The 25,149-nt window shown below is 39.1% G+C and overlaps 1 protein-coding gene across 8 annotated transcripts in view; it reads right to left on the bottom strand.

Moving 5' to 3' along the window:
- Positions 1-25,149, bottom strand: part of Gpr63 (G protein-coupled receptor 63) — a 144,105-nt gene that overhangs the window by 77,912 nt on the left and 41,044 nt on the right. For 4 of the 8 annotated variants that reach the window (XM_045153976.1, XM_045153977.1, XM_045153975.1 and 1 more), the window contains exon 2: positions 7,213-8,878. The exons of 3 other annotated variants lie outside the window; for them this stretch is intronic. In XM_045153976.1, the coding sequence (XP_045009911.1) occupies positions 7,472-8,788 (1,317 nt within the window). In that variant the 5' untranslated portion in view covers positions 8,789-8,878 and the 3' untranslated portion in view covers positions 7,213-7,471. Of the gene's footprint in view, positions 1-3,727; positions 5,594-7,212; positions 8,879-25,149 lie in introns of those variants that run through there. One more of the 8 variants, XR_006638087.1, reaches the window with a different exon arrangement.

Here is a 25,149-nt window from a genome sequence, read left to right as displayed (position 1 = left end):
CCACAAAATAGAATAATCTGGAAGAAATGGGTGAATTCCTAGACACATACCACCTATCACAACTAAATGCCAAGTAGATTAATCTCCAAAACAAACCTATCATATCCATGGAGATTGAAAACTTAATTAAAACCTCCCCAAAAAGAAACGTCCAGGACCAAATGGCTTCTCAGCCAAATTCTATCAAACCTTCATTGAAGAACTGAAACCAATTTTTCTCACACTGTTTCACATAATTAAGAGACCAGGGAATCCTCCCCAACTCCTTTTATGAAGTTAGCATCACCTTAATACCAAAACCCAGCAGAGATGTGACATGGAAAGAAAACTATAGTCCTATATCCTTGATGAACTTAGATGCAAATATTCTGAACAAAATCCAAGCAAACCAAATTCAGCAACAAATCAAAAGCATAATCCACCTTGATCAAGTAGGCTTCATCCCAGGGATGCAGGGATGGTTCAACATACAGAAATTGGTCAATGTAATACACACATAAACTTAACCAGAAGAACCACATGATCATCTCAATTGATGCAGAGAAGGCCTTTGACAAAATACAACACCCCTTCATGATCAAATTGCTGCAAAGAATACACATGGAGTGTTTATATCTCAACACAATAAAGGCAAGATATAAAGCACCAAAAGTCCAAATGATACTTCATGGGAAAAAACTCAAGGAGTTCCCACTGAGATCGGGAACAAGAGAGGGGTGCCCACTCTCACCACTACTCTTCAACATAGTACTTGAAGTACTAGTCCAAGCAACCAAGGAGGACTTGAGAAGATGGAAACAGACAAACATACCATAAGCAGAGCCATTACCCACTGAATGGGAGAAAATCTTCACCAGCGATACCACTAACAGAAGCTAATATCTAGATTCTACAAAGAACTCAAACAACTAAACAGTAAAAAACCAAACACAGGCTAGAGAGATAGCATAGTGGTTAAGTGTGGGGTCTGAGGATCAATTCCCCAGTATCCATGGAAACCAGATGCACAAGGTGGCAAATACATTTAGAGTTCATTTTCAGTGGCTGGAGATACTGGTACACCCATATTCCGCCCCCCCCCCCCCTTTCTTTCTTTCTTGGTCTGTCTCTCTTAAATCAATAAATTTTTTTTTTTAATTCAAACAACCCACTCCAAAAGTGGGAAAGAGAACTGAATAGGGAGTTCTCAGAGGATGAATTACTAATGACAAACACACACTTAAGAAAATACTCCACAGAACAAGTGGAATTTCACAATGTTAGCTTACATTTGTCCCTGAATAGTTATCTGGGCTATTTGTTGGGGATGTGACTGTCCCGGAGTAGAAGACCTCTCACTCTGACAAGAACACTTTTTCTCATCTGGAAACATCAGGGCTATACCATGTGTCTTCCATGGGCTTCTCAAAATAATATCATATGATCATTCTTTGGGTATAACTTTAATTGCTTCAATATTATGTCTAACTTTTATTTTAGGAAAATTTTAATAGATGTTCATAGGCACTAAAATTATTATTGTTTTCAGATTGAAATAAAATACAAACATATCCTTTATCTTTATAAAAAAGAAAAAAAATCCTCCACAGCCTTAACCATTAGGGAAATGCAAATTAAAACAACTATGAGATTCCACCTTACCCCAATAAGGATAGCAAACATTAAAAATTCAAATGAAAACAAATGTTGGAGAGGATGTGGAGAATTGGGAATACTCATTCACTATTGGTGGGAAGGTAAGCTGCTACAACCACTATGGAAATCAGTAGGGAGATTCCTGGTAAGAATGAATATAGTTACCAACAGACCCTGTTCTTCCCTTACTGGGCATTTACCCTAAAAGCTCCAAGCCTCAGTTCAGAGATATTTGCTCAACCATGTTTATAGCTGCTCAACTCATAATAGCTAAGAACTGGAATCAACCCAGGTGACCATCATTGGAAGAATGGATAACCAAGATGTGATATATCTACACAATGGAATTCTACTCAGCAAGAAGAAAAAATGATACAATTAAAGTTGTAGAAAAATGGTTGAACTTGGAACAGATCATACTAAGTAAACTCACATGATCACAGAAAGAAAATCATTGCATGATCTCACTCATCTGTGGTTCCTAACCTGGATTAGCCTGATTTGCTGATATACATGAATGGCATCTCGAGGCTTTGACAATAGGGAGGGCAGGGCTTTGGGGGAGAGTAGTTGGGGGGGGGGACAGAAAAATGAACCCAAATTGAACTGGTACCATAGAAATCTATATCCTGGAAGTTAAGAGGACTTTAGGGGAACACCTGAATCCAAGTGCCCTGGACAGGGTGAGATGAAACCTAACCTTACATTTCTCCTATTTCTCTTTTCTTTTTCTTTTTCCTATTCCCTTGGTGCTGGCCTTTAATTCCGTTTACCAGGATGCAGCTAACACCTACAATGAGCTGTTGATTGGAGAGACCTACAAGGTCTCCCAGAACAAACAAGACAGACTTTGGACAGAGCACTTGATTACCCAAGAGAGGTTAATGGTAAGACCCTAATGCTGAATACAGCATACACAGTCAGCACAGACCACAGAGAGACCTGATTGGAATCCAGAAGAGAGCCAGGCCCCAGAAAATTAGCCCATCTAGTGCTGGAATGCACTACATGAGCTAATGAGGGAAAGTGGCCAACATCTGTCTGAACAATTCAAAGTCTTAGCTATTCAGAAGGAAACAACCTGATGTGATGCTCACATAAGTGCAATAGTGGCACACAACCAGGGTGGGTAACCAACTGCTCTTTGATTGGCTCAGTGGAAAGAAAACCATATCTGGAACTTGGAAACAAGTCAGAATCATATCCAAATAATGATTTTGCTGTCCAATGTCAAGCTCCCACTAATCTCGGGCTATAAAAAGATCTACACTCTTTAAATTCTCTCTAAATTAATAATGGTTATACCATTTAAGCTGACTTCACTCTCCATTGGAGACTTTGCTTCTCTTTTTCATGTGGGAGCTGGACCTGAGGAAATAAACGACCCAGCACATTTCACCCCAGCCCCAGCTAAAACCACAAAAGAATTAGGGAAATGAACAAGAGTGCTGCTTTCCTGGTTAATCTGATTATCAACACAAGGGTGAAACAGATAAGACACTGGGGACACCCAATACCTACCAAAGCTGAGATCCACAAGCTCTTAAGAGCCCATCACTGAAGTAGACTTAAAAATGCACCCAACATGGCTCAGGGAATTTTGTGGAAGAGGGGGCAGAAAGATTGTTAGAGCCACAAGTTGGGACACTTTGCACTGAGACATTGCCTCTCCTCCATAACTGACTTCTGCCCCTACAAAGCATGACCCACAATCCTCATTGGGTTGACCTGCATCCCCAAGGAGGAGGGTCTCTTTAGAGAAGGGGCAGGGATAAGGGAAAAGGATGGTACCAACATGTGTTGTTTACATACTAAGTATGCCCATATCTAATAAAAATAAATTTAAAAACAAAGAACCCAAAGGAAGCAAAATTTGAACTCACATTTTAACTTAACAGAAAAATCACAACCAATTTTTCTAAGATGAAATGAACAAACCTCTACTTTAGAAATGTTAAATATTTATTCATTTTCTTATTGAAAGCTCTTCTTTTGGCAGTAATAGGAATGTGCACAAATACAATATTCATTATATTTGAGTATTACAACTCTAAATTCAAAGATTTTATTCATTAAAAATCAGGTATCATTGTAAAATAAATTAATTTTAATTACAAAGGACAAGTACCAATAGATATTTAAGAAATGTATCACCATTTACTTGCAATAACAAACATGTGCTTTGATATTTTCATTTATTATTGTAAAATTGACATTTCAGTGAAGGCAGTTTAGCAGGATTATGATTGTGAAAATAAATTCCATCTTAGCAGTTCTTTAAACTTAAACTAAAACAATGGCAAAATAAAATGGCAAGCAATTAGAAATGTTTCTGTCATATATACGTTCATGTAAACAAAAGATCAAAGAAATTAAATATTTTTGTCAGCAATAAAAATACATAGGCTAAAATGTTATTTTATTTTACTTCATGCTTCCATTGAATACAACTGGCATAAACAGCACTAGGAATTAGATGAATCTTTATATTTCCTTCATGATCTTCAGGAAATTACAGAGATGTCCTGGGGAACTGGATCCTAAGAGATGGCTCCAGGAGAGGAGCATTAGACTAACTGGCTCCAGAAAGCATCAGTTCCAAAAGGAAAGTTACTGAGCTCAACTGTGAGTGCATGATTTATTAGAATTCTGCCAGTTAAAATTGGGAAATACACACTAATACACAGGGCAACCAGATAGGCACAGGATATGTGGATTTCCTCTCAGTGTAGACCCTCACCACCAGGAGGTAAATGGCTTCCAACAAAACACAACCATTTTGGGACAATCCAGTGGATATATATCTTTTCCAGGGGTATTTCTAAGAATTGTGCCCCAGAGATCAACTTAACCAGAATCTCTCAAACTTCTCAGTAAAACATTCTCAGCCTAACCACAGACAGTCTGTAGGCCCAGGAACACCTTCCCTGGGGACATGTGATCATCTATTAAAGTTTAAATATCATAGCTGCTGATTTTTAAACTTTCTTTCTACTCTTCCTTTTAATCACAAATATTTTATGCACCTTAATTATTAGCCAGAAGTAAAAAACAAGTCATGTCAGGCATCAGTAATAATTAGTAGTGGTATTTTCCCCTCATAAAGAAAATTTGAGGGAATACAACATGCAATTTTGCACCTAAGTATCTCAAAGGTGCACCATAGTATTTTTTCTAAAGCTTTCAAAAGATCTATCTATCTATCTATCTATCTATCTATATATATATACATATATATAATAAAATGTTCAAAATGATATGTAAACTGTAATGTGATGGAGATTATCCAGTATAGAGAGAATGGCTGCTCAGTCTCTCCCAAGAGCACTGTATATCCGGGCTCAGCAGGCTCTCCAGAGCTCTCACCAAATAAAGCTGCCAACTCAGCAGCATAAACTGCCTTCAACTGCTCATAAAGCCAGACACTAGTACACAAAGCTCAGTTTCAATTACTCCACAAAAGGAGTCACAAGCGCTATCAATGTGTATGATGTAGATCGTGCTATCTGTCCTAAAAATTGAATTTTAATACCCATATAAATACCTGCTTAAAATCCAGTCTATATTGACAACAGAAAGCAAAATGCATTTCAATGTGCTGCTTACTAGTACCTACTACAGAGCTTGTGTCCCGTGAACAAAATTAAAATTAGCTTTATCTGTGGTTAATATAAATTGGAAATTAAGGAGGTAGGTGGCTATCATGTGATATATCCAAACTTAACACGGCAGGCCATGGGGCTGAGTCCTGGGAGCTCTTCAGCATGGCTACAGCTTCCCTGAGGCCAGTCTCCCAGGTCTCTGTTGACACCAAACTTCCAGCTTTGTAACTCCTGATAGCATGTCGGGAGCTCTTCAGACATTCAATGTAAAAAATAACAAATTAAAATATCAAAAGATATTGGAGACCAAAGGCTGATGCTGGAGTTGGCTGGACTTTTCAAATAACTATGCTTTCCTATGGAGAAAAGCAGAGAGAGTTGGATAAGATCTCAGCCACTCTTGGCAGGGAGACAAGAGAAAAGAATTTTAAATCCCAGACCTGACCTTGCTCCAGGCTCAGAGAAGGGTTTATCTCCCCTTGTATGTGGGAGACACAGCTATGGGTGTGGCTCACAAGCCCCAGCGCAAGCAGACAAGCACCCAGGTGAACAGGCCACTCAGCTCACAGGGCTCAGAACTAACAGTGGATGACTACAAACCCTTCAAAGGCAAGGTCCACATGCAGTTGTCTTTAATCAATGACTGCTAGTAACTTGCTCTGGAAATGGAAAAATTACCATATTTTTAAACTATATTTATTTTTATCTTTAGATTTTTTTTTAGGTATTATTTTAAAAGTGTCTGTGATTTTATATTTTCTTTTTGGTTCTCAAGACCTTTTTTGTATTATATTCACATTTATTTTGGTAATAAAAGCAATTTTCTAGTAAGATTTTAGGTTAAAAACAAGGACATGCAAGCTGGGATGTAGCAACTGGTACAGAGCTTGCCTAACATGCACAAAGCCCAAGGTTCGATCTCCAGCATGGCAAAAATTGTGTGTAGTGGTGCATGCCTATAAACACAGCACTCAGATAGTGGAGGCAAGGTCAGGAATTCAAGGTCACCCTTGGTTACATAGCAAGCAGGAGGCCAGCCTGGGGTACATGAGATATTGTCTCAAAGGAAATAAATAACAACAAAAAAAAAGAAATCTCAAGGATATGCAAAGTTCCTTCTTGACTATGAGCCATCTAAAATGAATGAGGTGTCTATGTGGCACAGTAGAACTGAAGCCTCAGGATCTCAATAGATGCTTGGAGTCCAAGTGGAACACTAACCCAGACAGGATCTTGGGCCCACTGAGAAATTGCTTTCTTTGTCTCTAAAGAGGAAAAACAATACCTACCAGCCAGGATGCCATAAGGGCAAAGTAATGCACAATGTGTGGTGCACAGTAGATGTCTGTAAAGTAGCCCCCTTTCCCTCAACTTGGTGAGAATCTGTGTATAAGAAATTGCCACCACCCGTACCAGCCAGCTCCCCACGTCACTTATTCCCCTTTGAGGTCTGGATGGGTGCTGTGTCTCAGTTTTCCCCTATTGTTCTGATGATTCACTACTGTGCTTAGAAATCTTTCTACATTTTTATGTTCTCCTTTAAATCTGTACAAGCAGATACAACATTTAAAAAACTCACCTCCCTAGAAATGTAATGCACATGTTTCCTGAAGCACAGCATGTCAGATATAAAAATAATTGTAGGAAATAAGACAATTAATTTATATATTGTTTCTTAAAGTGTGCCAAAGTAAATAGCTATGATCTTTAAAATACCATTAATTTCCTTGGGTAATATTTTTAAAATAAAACTAAATATTTATCAATGGGAGTACAAGAGTGTTTTTGGCTCCAATGTGACAGCAAAGAGCAGAAATGTCATGTAATAAAGAAGTGAAAAAAAAAAGGAACTGACATAATTCAACCAAGCAAGCAGAGCAGCATATGAAACACCCACAAGTGAAGATAACTGTAGGTTCAACAAAACAATAAAATAAAACAAAAAAAAAAAAACAACAATAAAAAAAAAACCCAGTCACCTGACAAAAAACTTTTCCTCCCCACCATCAATCAAGGTGTTTTTACCCAACCCTAGAGGTAACATTTGTGATAGCTTTCCTACTGTGTAACCTTGGTTGCACAACTGTTAAGTACTTACCATTCTTTCTTTACAATGCTCACATATATACATACACACTGCTAAAAAAAACAAAACTGTAAGTTTAGAAGGCATATGTAAAAGTTTCTGTCAATAAAGAACAATCATCATCCCAAATGTCGGACAGTTCCAATATTCACAGCACCGTCCGATGCTCCCCACATACATAGACAGCACTAGGCCGAATCCGTCGCCTTGTGTGTGCAGGGAGCTGCGGCCAAAACTTGAGGGACTTGGGCATCATGTCCAGGCAGGCATCATGGAATTTCTTAATCCTCCAGTAGTAGATCAGTGGATTCAATGCAGACTTGAGGTAGCAAAGCCAGAGTAGCCAGGTGCTAATCTCAAAAAAGTTGTGCTTATAGTAAAAGTGCTTGCTGAACGTGGCCACAAGACTGTACGTGGTAAACGGGGCCCAGCAGATGATGAAAACAGCAAAGAGAATCAAAATGGTGGTAAAGGCACGTGTTTTAAAGCCCATGTCAATGCTCATCTGGAAGGGTCTCTGTAGACTCATCAGACCCAGTTTGCTGGCCTGCCTGAGGCACATTCCTTCGGGGTAGCTGTGGATCCTCAAGGCGTTGTGCCTGAGGGTGTTGAGGATGCCCATAAATGAATACAGTATCACCAGGAAAGGTATGAAGAAAGAAACAAGCGAAATCACAATCACATAAGCCTGGTAACCTGGATTGGTGGTGTACCCAAACACACACTGGGGGGCTCGGGAAGGGATCTGCAGGTCAGGATTTCCTACAGCCAAAGGGAAAGAGACACAGAAAGAAGTTGCCCAGGAAATGGCAATCAGAACCTTAGCCCTGTATGGATTTAGCTTATCCTGCCTCTGGACTATGATGAGGAACCTGTCAATGCTAATTATGAGCAGGATAGCAACTCCCTCTATGACAAACAACCAGAAAAACATAGCAGATAACCTACAGAAGAATTTCCCAAATATCCATCTGGTTGTAAGGATAGTAACCAATGCAAAGGGCATGTTCAGCACTGCCAATAACATGTCTGCAAAAGCCAGGCTGGCAAGGAGGATGTTAATTGCAGATCGCATAGCAGCCTTTTGGTAAACCATGAGGCAAACGACCAAATTCCCAAGAAAAGACACAGTCAGAATAAATATCATTAGAGCTGAAAGTATGATCTGGAGAGGCAAGTTTAGGCTCTTAAAAACTGCTGCCATTGGGGTCACAGCTGTACTATTCACTGCCAAGGAACTCAAACCAGTTATAGTCATTTTTTCAAAACTGTACCTAAGCAGTGAACCAGCACTGGGATGCTGGAATGGTGGATGGACAGTAACATTCATGTCAGAGTTTTCGTAGATTACAAATGTTGTGTGGGATGTCCCAGTATGGGGTACAGTCAACACTGAAGAGACAACCATGGTTTCAGGAGGGGCAGTGTGCGCAGAGATGTGGGTCCTTTTCAGGCCTTTCAGCATCAGGCAGCAGTGTCAGGTTCCACTGATCAGCTCTGAAACACATTCTGAGAAATGAACAAACAGTTCTACTTTCCACAGGAGTCCTTTTGCCTGAAAACAAGCCCAAAACATGGAAAGTAAATGAAAAGACATCTTAGTAAGCAACATTTGACTTCTCACTCTTCATCATGAACGATCAGTTTCTTTCTAACCCAGCTCTTTCTCACCTTTTAAAATACTGACTTCTAGCCTTGTCAGACAATAAAAATATTGTTCTGTTGTTTTACTTCGAGTCAACCATGATATATAGATATAGCAAAAAAGATCTCAAAATGCATTAATGCCCCAAAGAGAAAGTTATAATCTTATTATTAATACTTTAAAAAAAAAAAGATTGCATCGGCAGCATGGCTTTCCAGTTCTATCAGGAGTAGCTAATTTTAACAGCTTTATTACATTAGCATGAAGCTAGATGGCAAAAATAACCTAAATTCAGTCTCTAATTCACACGTGATAATTACACACCTTAGGTCTGACAACTCTGAAAGAAGATTTGAGGTTATTTTCAACAAAATGAGAAAAGTCTCCTGGCTTTTCTTCATTTCCTTTTTCTTCTCCTCTCTCCCCTCCTCCCCCCTTCCTTACTTTTTGCCCTTCCTCCCTCTCCCTCCCTTCCTTCCTTCCTTTTTTTGTTTTGTTTTGTTCCTCCCCCATAAGCCTCTGTAGCCCATACAAGACAAGCCACTTATGGGAAGGGAAAGCCAATTTTTAAAGCTTCTTTCCTTTTCCTATGTTCTGTTTGCTCCTCACACTCACCCTGCTCTCTAAAGACCACTCATGCTGATTTCTGCAATGTAAACTTCTTTCTTTTCTATTTCTTCTAAAATTAACTTTATCTTCTGCGGGCAACTTCACAGGAGATGTTGTTAAGCAATAAAGATGAAGATGTTAAAAGAAAATGGATAGGAAAACACCCATGAATGAAGTGGCTACTCTAGAAAACTTACAAAGACATTTAGTTGTCTTGTCTAAAAGCTCAGCACTTGTCACACACTCTTAGCCCAAACTCCTCAACAACTTGAGCAGCCCTCATGTTTTATGTACAGAGATTACTTATTATGTTATCAACCCATTTCAAAACATGATTCCTGCCTTCTTAGGTCTTTACTGGACTAATAACCTTTTTTAGTCACAAAGACTATATTTCTGGGTAGACTTCAATAAATGCTAAAAAGATTTGAGAAAATAAATATGGGTAAGTTTAAAACAAAGCTACAATTCTCTCATTCTATGATCTTAGAATTAGTCACTAAATTTTTAGAGAGAGAGAATTTAATAGGTGTAGGCCCTCTTGTAGCCCGTGATTGGTGGGAGCTTGATAATGGAAAGCAGGCAAATTTTTTTTTGGATATGGTTTTGACTTGATTCCCAGCACCAGCTTTGGGATCCGTTCCATTGAGCTGATCAGCTAGCCAAATCAAGAGCAGTTGGCTTCCCACCATAGCTGTGTGCCACTATTGCACTTGTGTGAGCGTCACATCAGGTTATTTGCTGATGAACAGTTTAGACCACAAGTTGCTTGGACAGATATTTGTCATTTTACCCCAGTCGCTCATGTAGCACCTTCTGGCGCTAGACAAGCTGTCTGGGGACTGACTCTCTTCTAACCAAGTCACTCCATATGCCAACAAAAATGTGGAAAATTAAATCGGCTTGCATTATTTTTGTGAGAGTGGGTCATTTTTCTTGGTTTTCACATTTACTTATGGAATATGTATATCAATACTTTTTGGGGGGTAGGGTTTGAGATACAGTGTAATATGTTTCTCAGGCTGGTCTCAAATTTGAGGAACTCTCCTGGCTCAGCTTCAGAAGTGTTGGAATGCCAGGCATGAGCTTCCAGGTTCAGCTATGAGTGAGACTTCAGAGGAAGGGTGCTAAAAGTGTGACAGCTGTACTGAACAAACCTCAGTCAAAAAACAGAGCCATTTTCTTTTTTTTTTTAATTGTATGTATTTATTTATTTGAGAGTGACACAGAGAGAAAGAGGCAGAGAGAGAGAGAGGAAGAGAGAGAGAATGGGAGCGCCAGGGCTTCCAGCCACTGCAAACGAACTCCAGATGCGTGTGCCCCCTTGTGCATCTGGCTAATGTGGGCCCTGGGGAATTGAGCCTTGAACTGGGGTCCTTAGGCTACACAGGCAAGTGCTTAACTGATAAGCTATCTCTCCAGCCCAAACAGAGCCATTTTCATTCCTTGTCTCTCTTCCTACCTTATCCAATTCTCCAAACTGAACCTCCTTTCTTCCTCTCCCTTTCCTATCTTTTCTTTTTGTCACATGATCTTACTCTTTTCCCTAATTTATTTCAAAACCAAACTCCATTCCCAATCTTGGACAAGACAGCATCATTAGATGGCATCCGTGCTTGATATGCTGGCTTTGCCAGCTCTTTAGACTGTCTCCCACTTGTAGTTCCCATCGCTGTCCAGGGGGATCCGGCTACCTGTCCCTCAACTGTGCAGGCCCCAAGTGACCCAATATTCAAAGAGTATGTTAATGAAAGTATCTAACTGGCTATAATTTCTACCATGCCTCAGCCTGAAAATCCTACAACAGGGACACAAGGGCCAAAATGTAGCCATAGCCTTAGAAAGAAATTCATGCCATAAAAGTCTGTCTCCAGGTTAGTATTCATTAAGTTGCCAATATAGACCAATGAAAAACATCTTTTCAGGGACATCTGGTTAAGATGGTGGTATAGGAAATACATCAAAGCAGCCTAGGGGAGCAAAAGAAAAAAAATAGCAAAATATACTCTTCTACTAAAAAGTGAAGGTATATAAGAAATTATCAACCAGAGCAGAGAAGTAGGAGAGATCCAGAGCATCTAGAGACCACAGAAGCAGGCAGAAGGAGCTCCAGCAGCAACAGCACCAGGTTTGTATTTTGCTGTGGCCATCAGGCTCAGCCTGAGCTGCAGGAAAAGTGAGGGGATTTTTCCAACCACACCACCCTCCTTGAAAACTCAAGAAATGTGAAGGGAAGGACAGCAGGGACCAGTGGAGTGGCTCATGAGAAATCAGGAGGACCAGCAGGAGAACTTCACCACAACTGCAAGCGCCAGCAACCACCAGAGACCTGGGAAAGGAAACTCACCTATACAGCACCCATCATAGAAAATCAGAGCAGTGACCCACTAACCCAACCAGCTTACCTGAGCCCACTGCACAGCAATGGGGGACCTAAGCAGGCACACAGCATAGATAAGACCAAAGCCATCCCAAAAGGTAACTGGACTTACACCAGGTCAGTACCTGCCAAAAAAGCCTGGTAGATAGGCTTGCATCAGAAGTGTTAATTGCACCCTCCATATCAGGATAAATTATATGTTAAATCTGATGGATGGTCAGATTTGTCATTCTTAAATAAGCTGTATTTTGGGCTTGTCATTTGTTGGTTCTGGAATTATAGTGCCTTTGTCTCCTCTTCTGTCATTCATTGCGGCAGGGTCTCACTGGGTCACAAATTGACCTTGGAACCCTCTACAGACCAGAAATCTCAGCTGCTCAGTTGACAGGATTAAAGCTGTGGGGCAACATACATCCTTAGGACTTTGAATTGGTTAGAGAACTCTTTCTCATAATACCTACTCTTGCAATAAATATTCTGTGCTGGTTTTCATTGAATGTGTACATTGTTTAGTTAAATTTTAGAATTTGCCTGTATTTTGTTCAACCCAGCCTACTAGAATACTCTCATACCAGACAAACCCAACACCTAAGGTCACATTTGTGGTTACTCTGAGACTCTGAACAGCCACACCTAGCACTATAAACTCCTACCCTGAAAATGTATGACATTAGGTTGATGGATGCATTGAGTAATACTGCAGATAAATAAAAATCCAAGCATTAAATTAATCCAAGATGCAAAAATCTCTACACTAAACACAAAAAAAATCAAGACAATATATATCCACCAACAATTAGAAATCCATTAGAACGGACCTCCAGTGAGGCTAATTTAGAAGAAATGCCTGAGAAAGATTTCAAAAGAATGATTATAAATATGCTCAAATAAATCAAAGGAAATCAAAGGAATCAAAGAAGACACAGGCAGACTTCTAGGGAACATGACAGCTTAGAAGCCACACTAAACCAGCCTAAGGAGGGATTTAAGCAAAATACACTCTTCTTCTGAAAAGTGAAGGAGTATAGGTTATTCTTAGACACAGCGGAGAAGCCAGAGAGACCAAGATCCACCAGAAAGGAGGAAAGCAGCTAGAGTCCCACTCAGGCGATTGCGGCTGTGATCCATGTACCAGCCCCCAGGCATGCCAGGTGGCAGCAGCAGCAGCAAAGCCCAAGCAACACATTTTTCAACTCCATCAGCCTTCTTGCAAAGTTAAGAAATATGAAGGAAAGACAGCTGAGATCAACTAAAAGAGCTCCTGAAAGTACGAGCAACTCCAGAAGTGTGAACTCAAAGGTACAGCTGCACAGCACAACATGGAGGGACTGAGGCATGCACTCAGCATTGGTGAGATTGGAAGCCACCCCAAAAGGTAATGAGGCTGACCAAAAAAAAAAAAAAAAAAAAAAAAAAAAAAAAAAAAAAAAAAACCAGGTACACAGTCTTGCAAGAGCTAATCTCTCTTTCCTTGTCAGGGCAGGTTATAGGGATATATTCTTGGTTGGCTTTAACATTTTCAAATAACTTGTATTTGGGGGTAGAATTTTGTTGCCTTTGGTGCTTTCACATATATATAGGGCTTTTGTTTCTTGCTTCTGTCATTATTGGGAGTGGAGCCTGATCCAGATCCAAGTTGACCTGAACCCAAATCAGAACAGAAATCTCTACCTCCTAGCTGACAAGATTAAGGGTGTAGAAAAACACACACCCTTAGGGATTTTGATTTTATATGAATGTTTATTTTAATCACACAATTACATACTTTGTGCTGGTTTTTATTGATTGTATATGTTACTTGGTTGAAGTTTAGAAATTGCCAGTAAATTATTCCACCAGTCCACTAGAATACTTGCTTAGCCAGCAAACACAACACCTAGGATTGCTTCTACGGCTTGATTAGCGGATAAGAGCTACACCAGGCACCGTGAACTCATATCCTAAGGGTATTTAGAGGATTTCCACTTCTGAGAAAACTGCAGAAAGTAGAAAACCCAAACATCAAATTGATTCAGGATGCAAAAGTCACTACAATATAATATAAGAAACTCAAAGAATCAAGACAATACAGTCCCACCAAAAACTATAAGTACATCAAAAATGATCACCAATGAGACTATTTTAGATGAAATGCCTGACAAAGATTTCAAGAAAATGATGGTATCTATGCTCAAAGGAATCAGAGGAGAAATGGAGGGAACCAAAGAAAAAACAAAGGAATTAAAGAACACAACCTTCTGAAAGAGAACACAGTAAACCAGCTTAATAAAGAGGACATTACAAGACATGAGTAAGGAAATAGAAATACTAAAGAAAAAACAGGCTGAAATCCTGGCTCTGAAGAATACAGTCAAGATCCACCAGAAAGGAGGAAAGCAGCTAGAGTCCCACTCAGGTGATTGCGGCTGTGATCCATGTACCAGCCCCCAGGCATGCCAGGTGGCAGCAGCAGCAGCAAAGCCCAAGCAACACATTTTTCAACTCCATCAGCCTTCTTGCAAAGTTAAGAAATATGAAGGAAAGACAGCTGAGATCAACTAAAAGAGCTCCTTGGTGCCCCTGCAAGGCACTAAATCAGGCGGCTTTGAAAAGTGAGAGCCAAAGCCCAGGCTGCTTGGCAACTGGCCCAGGCTGCCTCAGATTCTGATTTTGCTTGAGCCCAGGCTGATCCACATACCTACATTCTCATACATAGTCATGGGCAGACCACAGCCCAAAAGAAATAACACTAAAAATCAAATTCAAGAAAATCCACTTAGAGCACCCAGTCTAACAATGAATATATCTAACCAAAACATAGAAGAGTCATTAGGACCACAACATCAAATTGATGCTATGAGCAATGCAACCCAGACCAACCTACTTGTAGAACTTGCAGGAAAGCAACAAAGGACCGATAATCATGTGGATGCTGCCATCACTAAACTAAAACTAATAGATAAGAAATTGGAAGTTCAAACAGACTTAAGAGTTTTGACGGAGAGAGAAAAAACAGAAGACAGCAAAACTCAGCAGGCCATGCTAAATGAAGACATAAAGAAATGCAAGGATGAATTCCAAGAATCATCAAGAAAATAAGAAAATGATGTGAAAAGGAAGCTTGACAAAGGGATGGAAATTATACATAGAAAGGTAGTAAAAAATGCAAACTTAATTGAATAAGTCAAAAACTCTCTAGACGCTCTCAAGAATGAGTCAGCCAAGTGGAGGACAGAAACTCTAATCTGGAAGACAAGATGAAAGAAATAGTTCTAGAGTTCAAAAATTTCAGTAAGTTCAAAAGTTCCTGTGAACAGAACATGAGGGAATAGTGGGATACACTTAAATGTCCTAATATCAGGATCACTGGAATACCAGAAGGAGAAGAACTTCAGACCAAAGGCATGGAGAACTTATTTAACAAAATAATTGAGGAAAACTTCCCCCATCTCTTAAAAGAAAGGCCCATCAAGATACAAGAAGATGGGCTGGACAGATGGCTTAGCGGTTAAGTGCTGGCCTTTGAAGCCTAAGGACCCTGGTTCGAGGCTCGATTCTCCAGGACCCACGTTAGCCAGAATCACAAGAGGGCGCACGTGTCTGGAGTTCGTTTGAAGTGGCTGGAAGCCCTGGCATGCCCATTCTCTCTCCGTTTCTCTCTATCTGCCTCTTTCTCTCTCTGTCACTCTCAAATAAATAAATAAAAATGAACAAAAAAAGTTTAAAAAAAAAAGATACAAGAAGCCAACAGAACTCCAAACAGACTGGACCAAAGGAGAAATTCTCCAAGACATATTGTCATTAAGACTCTGAACATTGACACCAAAGAGAAAAGCATAGAAGCATCTAGGAAAAAACAGCACACCACTTTCAAAGGTAACCCCATCAGAATTACTTCAGACTTCTCAATGGAAACCCTGAAATCTAGAAGGGCCTGGAATGAAACACTGCAAAGTCTAAGAACCTATGGCTTCCAACCCAAACTACTCTACCCAGCAAAAGTATCCCTCATATTAGAAGGTGAAAGAAAAACTTTCCATGACAAAACTCAGCTTTACAATTATATGAACATAAAACCAAACCTACAGAGAGTATGTCAGGAAATTCTCCACAGTGAAGAAACAAATAACCAAACTCAAATGCCTATAATAAGCAGATCACACCAACCAAACTCAGACTAGACACAAAAATCTTCAAAGTCCATGAAAACACCAACCCACATTTACCATCACAATATGGCAGGGATCAAATCAAATCTCACAGTCATTACCCTAATGGCCTTAATTCACCCACCAAGAGACACAAACTAACAGGGTAGATCAAAAAATTAGACCCCTCAATCTGTTGCCTTCAAGAAACCCACCTCACCACTAAAGACAGACACCTCCTCAGGGTGAAAGGGTGGAAAACAATATTCCAAGAAATGGGAATAAGAAACAAGCAGGCACAGCTATCTTAATATCGATAAAATAGACTTCAAACAAAAAATAATCAAAAAGACAAAGAATGCCATTTCCTACTTAAGAGAATGATCCATCAAGAGGATATTACAATCCTAAATCTGTATGCACCAAACACAGGAGCATCACAGTTCATAAAACAAAACCTACATGACAAGAAAACAGAAATAACCACAAACACCATCATAGCTGGGGACTTCAATACACAATTATCAGTAATAGACAGATCATCCAAACAGATACTCAACAGGAAAGTAAGAGAGCTCAACAAAACCATAGATCACTTAGACCTAACAGACATCTACAAAACTTTCCATCACCAATCCACAGATTACACATTCTTCTCAGCAGCCCATGGAACATTCTCTAAAATAGACCGTATACTGGGTCACAAAGACTACCTCCACATATTTAGGAAGACTGATATAATTCCCTGCATGATATCAGATCACAATGCTATATTTCTAGAAATCAACAGCAAAAGACCCACCAAGAATCCCAATGGCACCTGGAAACTGAACAGCACACTTTTAAACAATAAATGTATACTGGATGAAATAAATGAAATTGCAAAGTTTCTGGAACTCAATGACAATGAGAACACATCATACAAAAACTTATGGGACACAATGAAAGCAGTCCTCAAGGGAAAATTCATAGCACTCGATGCTTTCATAAAAAACACAGAAATGGGCTGGAGAGATGCCTTAGCAGTTAAGCGCTTGCCTGTGAAGCCTAAGGACTCCGGTTCGAGGCTCGGTACCCCAGGTCCCACGTTAGCCAGATGCACAAGGAGGCGCACGCGTCTGGAGTTCGTTTGCAGAGTCTGGAAGCCCTGGCGCACCCATTCTCTCTCTCTCCCTCTATCTGTCTTTCTCTCTGTGTCTGTCGCTCTCAAATAAATAAATTTTAAAAAAAAAAATTTTTTTTTAAGACAGAAAGAGCCCAAATCAATAACCTAACCATCCACCTAAAGGCACTGGAAAAACAAGAAAAGTGCAACCCAAAGAACCCCAGAAGGAAAGAAATAATTAAGATCAGAGGAGAAATTAATGAATTGGAAACCAAGGAAACAATTAAGACAATTGACAAAACAAAGAGCTGGTTCTTTGAAAAAATAAAGAAGATTGACAAACCCCTGGCCAATTTGATCAAGCAAAACAAGGAGAAGCTTCAAATTACAAAATTTCGAAATGAAAAAGGAGAGATTACAACAGACACAAGTGAAATTGAGAGAATCATCAGGACTTATTTCAAAAACCTCTACTCCACAAAACTGGATAACGTGGAGGAGATGGATAAATTCCTGGACACATGACATCTATCAAAGCTAAACTCAGAGCAGATTAATCACCTCAATGAACCCATCACACTCGTGGAGATTGAAAAAGTAATAAAAAAAAAACCTCCCCAAAAAGAATAGTCCAGGACCACATGGCATCTCAGCTGAATTCTATCAAACATTCATGGAAAAACTCAAACAAATCTTCTTCAAACTGTGCCACACAATTAGAGAACAGGGAAAGCTACACGACTCCTTTTATGAAGCTAGTATCACCTCAATTCCAAAACCAGGCATAGATGCCACAAGAAAGGAAAACTACCAGCCTATTTCTCTGATGAACTTATATGCAAAGATCGTGAACAAATCCTCACAAACTGAATCCAACGACAAATCAAAAGCATTATACACCTTGACCAAGTGGGATTCATCCCAGGAACACAGGGGTGGTTCAACATATGGAAATCTGTCAATGTAATACACCACATAAACAAGGTTAAATACAAAAACCACATGATCACTTCAATAGATACAGAAAAGGCCTTTGACAAAATACAACATCACTTCATGATCAAAACACTGGAGAGAATTGGCATGGATGATTCATATCTTAACATAATAAAGGCAATATACAAAGCTCCAAATGCCCAAATAATACTTAATGGAGAGACTGGATGAATTCCCATTAAGATCAGGAACAAGACAGGGTTGTCCGCTCTCACCTCTGCCTTTCAATATACTACTGGAAGTCCTACCTCAATCAATAAGACAGGAAAAGAAAATTAAAGGGATACAATTTGGAAAGGAAGAAGTTAAGTTACCTCTATTCGCTGATGACATAATTGTATATGTAAGAGACCCGAGAGACTCCATCCCAAAACTCCTGAAGATGATTAACTCCTATAGCAAAGTAGCAGGATACAAAATCAATGCACAAAAATCAATAGCATTTCTATATGCAAATGACAAAGATACAGAGAAATAAATAAGGGACATAGTCCCATTTTCAATAGCAAAACAAAACAAAAAAAAAAAAAAACCTTGGAATAACGTTAACAAAGGAAGTGAAAGATCTATACAATGAAAATATAAAAACACTCAAAAAAGAAATTGAGGAACACCTGAGAAAATGGAAAGACCTCCCATGCTCCTAAATAGGCAGAATTTACATTGTGAAGTTGACAATACTACCAAAGGCAATATACAGATTTAATGCAATTCCAATTAAAATCCCCACAGTGTTCTTTACAGAGATAGAAAAAATGATCGCAAATTTCATATGGAAAGGCAGAAGGCCTCGCATATCCAAACATATCCTCAGCAAAAGAGATACTTCTGGAGGCATCACCATATCTGATCTAAAGCTATATTACAAAGCCATAATGATAAAAACAGCATGGTACTGGCATAAAAACAGGAGTATAGACCAATGGAATAGACTTGAGGACCTGGACTTTGGGTCAAGCAACTACAGCTACTTGATATTTGACAAAGGCCCAAACAATACAGGTTAGAAAAAAGACAGCATCTTCAACAAATGGTGCTGGACAAACAAGATAACCATATGCAGGAAACTGAAACTTGATCCACACATTTCACCATGCACTATACTCAAGTCCAAATGGATCAAGGACCTCAATATAAGACCAGAAACTCAAATACTACTGGAAGAAAAATCTAGGAAGTACTTTCCATGATATAGGAATGGAAAAAGACTTCCTGAACAAAACCCCAGTAGCTCGCAATCTTCAACAGTCATACAACCAATGGGATCACATTAAGCTGAAGAGTTTCTTTACAGACAAGCATATAATAAGCAACACCAACAGATTACCCACAGAATGGGAGAAAATATTTGCGGGTTATCCAACTGATAGAGGCCTAATCTCTACAATCTACAAAGAACTCAAAAATCTAAACAGTAAGAAGTCAAACACCCCACTCACAAAATGGGGCAAAGAGCTGAACAGGCAGTTCACAGAGGAAGAAACACAAATGGCGAACACACACCTAAGAAAATGTTCATCATCCCTAATCATCAGGAAAATGCAAATTAAAACAAATATGAGATTCCACCTTGCCCCAATAAGGATAGCAAATACAAAAACATCAAACGAAGATCAATGCTGGCGAGGATGTGGAGAACTAGGAATACTCATCCACTGTTGATGAGAATTTGGATGGTTCAAACACTTTGGAAAGCAATATAGAGACTCCTGAAAAAGCTGACTATAGAGATACCAACAGACCCAGTTATTCCCTTACTGGGCACCTACCCTAAAACCTTCAAACCACAGGCCAGAGAGATTTGCTCAACCATGTTTGTAGTGGCTCAATTCGTAATAGCTAAGAGATGGAATCAACCCAGATGTCCATCACTAGAAGAATGGATAACTAAGATGTGGTATATCTACACAATGGAATTCTATACTGCAGTAAGAAAAAATGACACAAAGAAATTTGAAGAAAAACGGTTGAACCTGGAACAGATCATTGTCAGTGAACTTACCCAATCACAGAAAAAAAATCGCCCCATAGTCTCACACATCAACAGCACCTAACCTGAATCTAGCCAAGATGCCTTATATACCCAGCAAGCATCTCATGGACTACACAATAGGATGGGTGGGGAGGGAGGAGAGGGCAATGGAAGGATGGGAAACACAAATCTAGACCCAAATGGCAATAGTACCATAAAATTCTACTTCCTAAAAGGCAGACCAAATGGCTGAACCTTTACCAGGCCCTTATAGGGAACACCTGAACCACAAGACACCAGAGAGGGTATGATGAAGACTAACCTTAATCTTCTACATCTTCCCTCCCTCCCTCCCTCTCCATCTCCCTCTCTATCTCTTTCTCTTCTCTCTAACTTTTGTATATTAGTTATCTTTTCCCTCCTTATCTCAGTGGGCACTGACCTGTAACTCCCAGTACCAGCATGCGGCCATCATCCACAATGAGCTTTTGATCGGAGAAACCTACAAGGTTTCCTAAAAGACAGACAGATTTCTGTCAGAGTACTTGATGACCCACCAAAGGTTAGTGGTAAGACCCTATTGCTGAAGACACCTTATGTGGTTGACATGTAAAATGGAATGGCATGGCTGGAAGTTGGAAGAGAGTCAGTCCCCAGACAGGCAATGCGTCTAGTGCCAGAAGGTGCTACATCGGCAACTGGGGGAAAATGATCAATATCTGTCCAAGCAACTCATGGTCTAACCTACTTAGCAGCAAATAACCTGTTGTGATGCCCACACAAGTGCAACAGTGGCACACAGCCATGGTGGGGAACCAAGTGCTCATGATTTGGCTAACTGATCTCCTCAGTGGTACGGGACCCATAGCTGGAGGTGGGAAACAAGTCAAAACTATATCCAAACATAAGCCCACTCTCCATTATCAAGTTACAATCAATCATGGGCTACAAGAGGGCCTACACCTATTAAATTCTCTACAAAAAAAAGTAAAGGTTATCTCATTTGTCCTGGTGCTAACTTACTCTCCATTAGAGAATCTGCTTCTCTTTTTCAGATAGATGCAGATCCTAAGGAGAGAGCTACCCCATCATACCTCAAAAGGGCCCCGACAGAAACTAACAAAAATTGGTGAAACTAGCAAGGGTGTTGTTTTCCTGATAAGCCAGATACCAGCACAAGGGGGAAGGAGATCAACACAGAGAAAAATCAACTCCTACCAAATCACAGAACCAAAGCCCCAGAGGTCCCCAACACCTCACCACTGAAGCAGACCAAATATGAACCCAACATGGCTCAGGGAAATTTGGCGAAAGTGGGGGCGGAAAGAATGTCAGAGCCACATATTGGGTCATGATATGCAGAGACATTTATCTTACCCATAACTGTGGGCTAACTCCACAATGCATGACCCGTATACCTCAACAAGGAGGGGCCATGAGGAGGGGGTAGGTCATGGATGAGCCTAATAATGGTACTAAACTGTATTTGCTGAATACAATACTAATTAATAAAAGAAAAAGAACAGTTGGAACAATAGGGTGTCTCAGCTACTCAGAAGCAACCAGCGTGACAAGAGGTACACACCCAGTGTAATGGTGGAACACACCCTTGGTGGGTAACCAATGGCGTTCTTACTGGCTAAGAGATCCACTCAATGGAAATGAACTCATGTCTGGAACTGGGAACCAGGTCTTAATCCTACAGAGACAAATATTATGCTTTCCAACGTCCAGCTCCCACTAGTTTTTGGCTAAAAGAGGAACTACATGCATTAAACTCTTCCTAATATGCTTATCCAATTTACCTTATGCTGGTTTCATTCTTCTCTGGAGAATCTGTGTTTCTGTTTCAGGAGGTAATGAGACCCAAGGAGATAAACCAGCAGAATGGGGGCAGGGAGGAAGGAAAAGATGGTATCAACACATGATATATCCATACAAAGTTGGTTCCTAATTAAAAATAAATGAATAAATAAATAAAAGCTTAAAACTTCAACAAAAAAAAAAAAAACGAATAAAGGGAAAACAGGAAACACTACAAAATAAGAAAAATGGTGAGAATAAATGCATACCTTTCAATAATAACTCAGTATCAATGGCCTCAACGCACCATCCAAGACACAGGCTTGCAAACTGGATTAAAAGGCAGGATCCTGCCATTTGTTGCCTCCAGGAAACTCATCTTTCAATACAAGATAGACAATGCCTTAGAGTGAAATGATGGAAAATGGTATTTCAAGCAAATGGGCCTAGGAAACAAGCAGGGATTGCTATCCTAATATCTGACAGGATAGACTTCAAACCAACATTAGTGAGGAAAGATAAAGAAGGTCATTTTATACTGTTTAAAGGAACACTCCAGCAGGAGGAAATTACAATCCTAAACATATATGCACCTAACATGGAGGCTCCCAGTTTCATCTAACAAATACTATTAGAGTTAAGGTCACAGATAACATCAAATGCAATTGTAGTGGGAGACTTCAATACCCCATTCTCAATTGACAGGTCATCCCAGCAAAAAATGAACAGAGAGACATCTGAATTAAATGACGTCATGCAACAAATGGACCTAACAGATATTTACAGAACATTCTATCCATATGCTCCAGAATATACATTTTTCTCAACAGCACATGGAACATTCTCTAAAATAGACACATATATATTAGGACACAAAGAAAATCACAATTATAGGAAAATTGAAGTAATCTCTTGCACTCTACCTAACCACAATGGGATTAAACTGCAAATCAGCAACAACAAAAGCTACAGAGCATACAAAAATTCATGGCAACTAAACAGTACACTAATGATCAGTGTGTCATTGAAGTAATCAAAAAAGAAATCAATAAATTCATAGAATCAAATGATGATGATAATATAATATCCAAAAACCTTTGGGATACAATGAAGGCATTCCTAAGAGGGAAATTTATAGCTCAAAGTGCCTATGTTAAGAAATTAGAGAGCTTACAAATAAACAATTTAATGCCCCACCTTAAAACCTTGGAAAAAGAATAACAAGGTAAACCAAAAAGCAGTACATGAGAAGAAATCATAAAGATTAGGGCAGAAATTAATAAAATAGAAACAAAAATACAATCTAAAGAATCAATGAAAGAAAGAGGTGGTTCTTTGAAAAGCTAAACAAGATTGATAAGCCCTTAGCAAATTAAACCAGAATAGAGAAGAGACAAAAATTAATAAAATTAGAGATGAAAAAGGCACCATTACAACAGGTACCAAAGAAATTCAGACAACTATAAGGACATACTTTAATAACATATATGTCTCTCAGTATGCAAATCTGAAAGAAATGATTTCCTTGATTCATATGACCTAACAAAATTAAATCAAGATGAGATAAACCATTTAAATAGTCCTATAACAAGTACAGAGATCCAAGCAGTTATAAAAAGTCTCCCAACTAAAAAAAGCCCAGATCCAGATGGATTCATTGGTGAATTTTACCAGACCTTCATGGAAGAACTAACAGCAATGCTTCTCAAACTTTTCCATAAAATAGAAAAGGAAGGAATTCTACCCAACTCCTTTTATGAAGCCAGTATCACTCTCATACCAAAACCAGGCAAAGACAGATCAAAAAAGAAAATTACAATAGTCTCCCTTATGAACATAGATGCAAAAACTCTGAACAAAATATTAGCAAATAGAATACAAGAATATATCAAAAAGATTATTCACCCCAACCAAGATGGCTTTATCCCAGGGATTCAGGGATGGTTAAACATACACAAATCAATAAATGTAATACATCATATAAATGGTCTGAAGGACAAAAATCACATGATCATCTCAATAGATGCCAAAAAGGCATTTGACAAAATCCAACATTCTTTCATGGTAAAAGTATTACAGAAATTGAGACCAGAAGGAACGTATCTCAACATAATAAAAGCTATTTATGACAAACCTACAGTCAACATAATACTAAATAGTGAAAAACTCAAAGCTTTTCCACTAAATTCAGGAACAAAACAAGGGTGTCTACTGTCCCCATTTTTATTTAATATAGTGCTGAAAGTCTTAGCTACAGCAATAAGGCAAGAGATACTCATAAAAGGGATACAAATTGGAAACGAAGAGATCAAATTATCACTATTTGCAGATGATATGATTATATACATAAAAGACCCTAAAACCTCCACCAACAAATTGCTAGAGCTGAGAAACTCTTTTGGCAACGTAGCAGGATACAAAATAAATACACATAAATCAGTAGCTTCCCCATATACTAACAACAAATGTACAGAGAATGAAATCTGGGAATCTCTCCCATTCACAATTGCCTCAAAAATAAATAAATAAATAAAGTTCCTTGAAATAAACTTAACTAAGGAAGTGAAGAGGCTCTACAATGAGAACTTTAAAACTATCAAGTGATAAATTGCAGAAGACACAAGGAAATGGAAGGATATCCCATGTTCTTGGATAGGAATAATCAATATTGTGAAAATGTCAATCTTACCAAAAGTAATCTACAGATTTAATGCAATCCCCATTAAAATTCTACTGTCACTATTCACAGGAATAGAAAAAGAAATCCAAACTTTCATTTGGAAGCACAAAACCCCTCGAATAGCCAAAACAATTTTGAGCAACAAAAATCAGGCTGGTGACATCACTATACCTGATTTTAAGCTATATTACAAAGCCATAGTAATAAAAACAGCATGGTATTGGCACAGAGACAGACATATAGATCAGTGGAATAGAATAGAGGACCCAGATGTTAATCCAGGCAGCTACAGCCATCTGATTTTTGACAAAAATGCCAAAAATATTCAGTGGAGAAAAGACAGCCTCTTTAACAAGTGGTGCTGGGAAAACTGGATATGTATATGTAGAAGGATGAAAATGGATCCTTGTCTTTCCCCATGCACAAGAATCAAATCCAAGTGGATCAGAGACCTTAATATCAGAACTGAAACTCTGAAATTGCTAGAGGAAAAAGGTAGGGGAAACCCT

This window comes from Jaculus jaculus, chromosome 7 (genome assembly GCF_020740685.1).
Source record: "Jaculus jaculus isolate mJacJac1 chromosome 7, mJacJac1.mat.Y.cur, whole genome shotgun sequence".
Classification (NCBI taxonomy): Eukaryota; Metazoa; Chordata; class Mammalia; order Rodentia; family Dipodidae; genus Jaculus; species Jaculus jaculus.
This window is presented reverse-complemented; position numbering and strand designations above follow the sequence as displayed.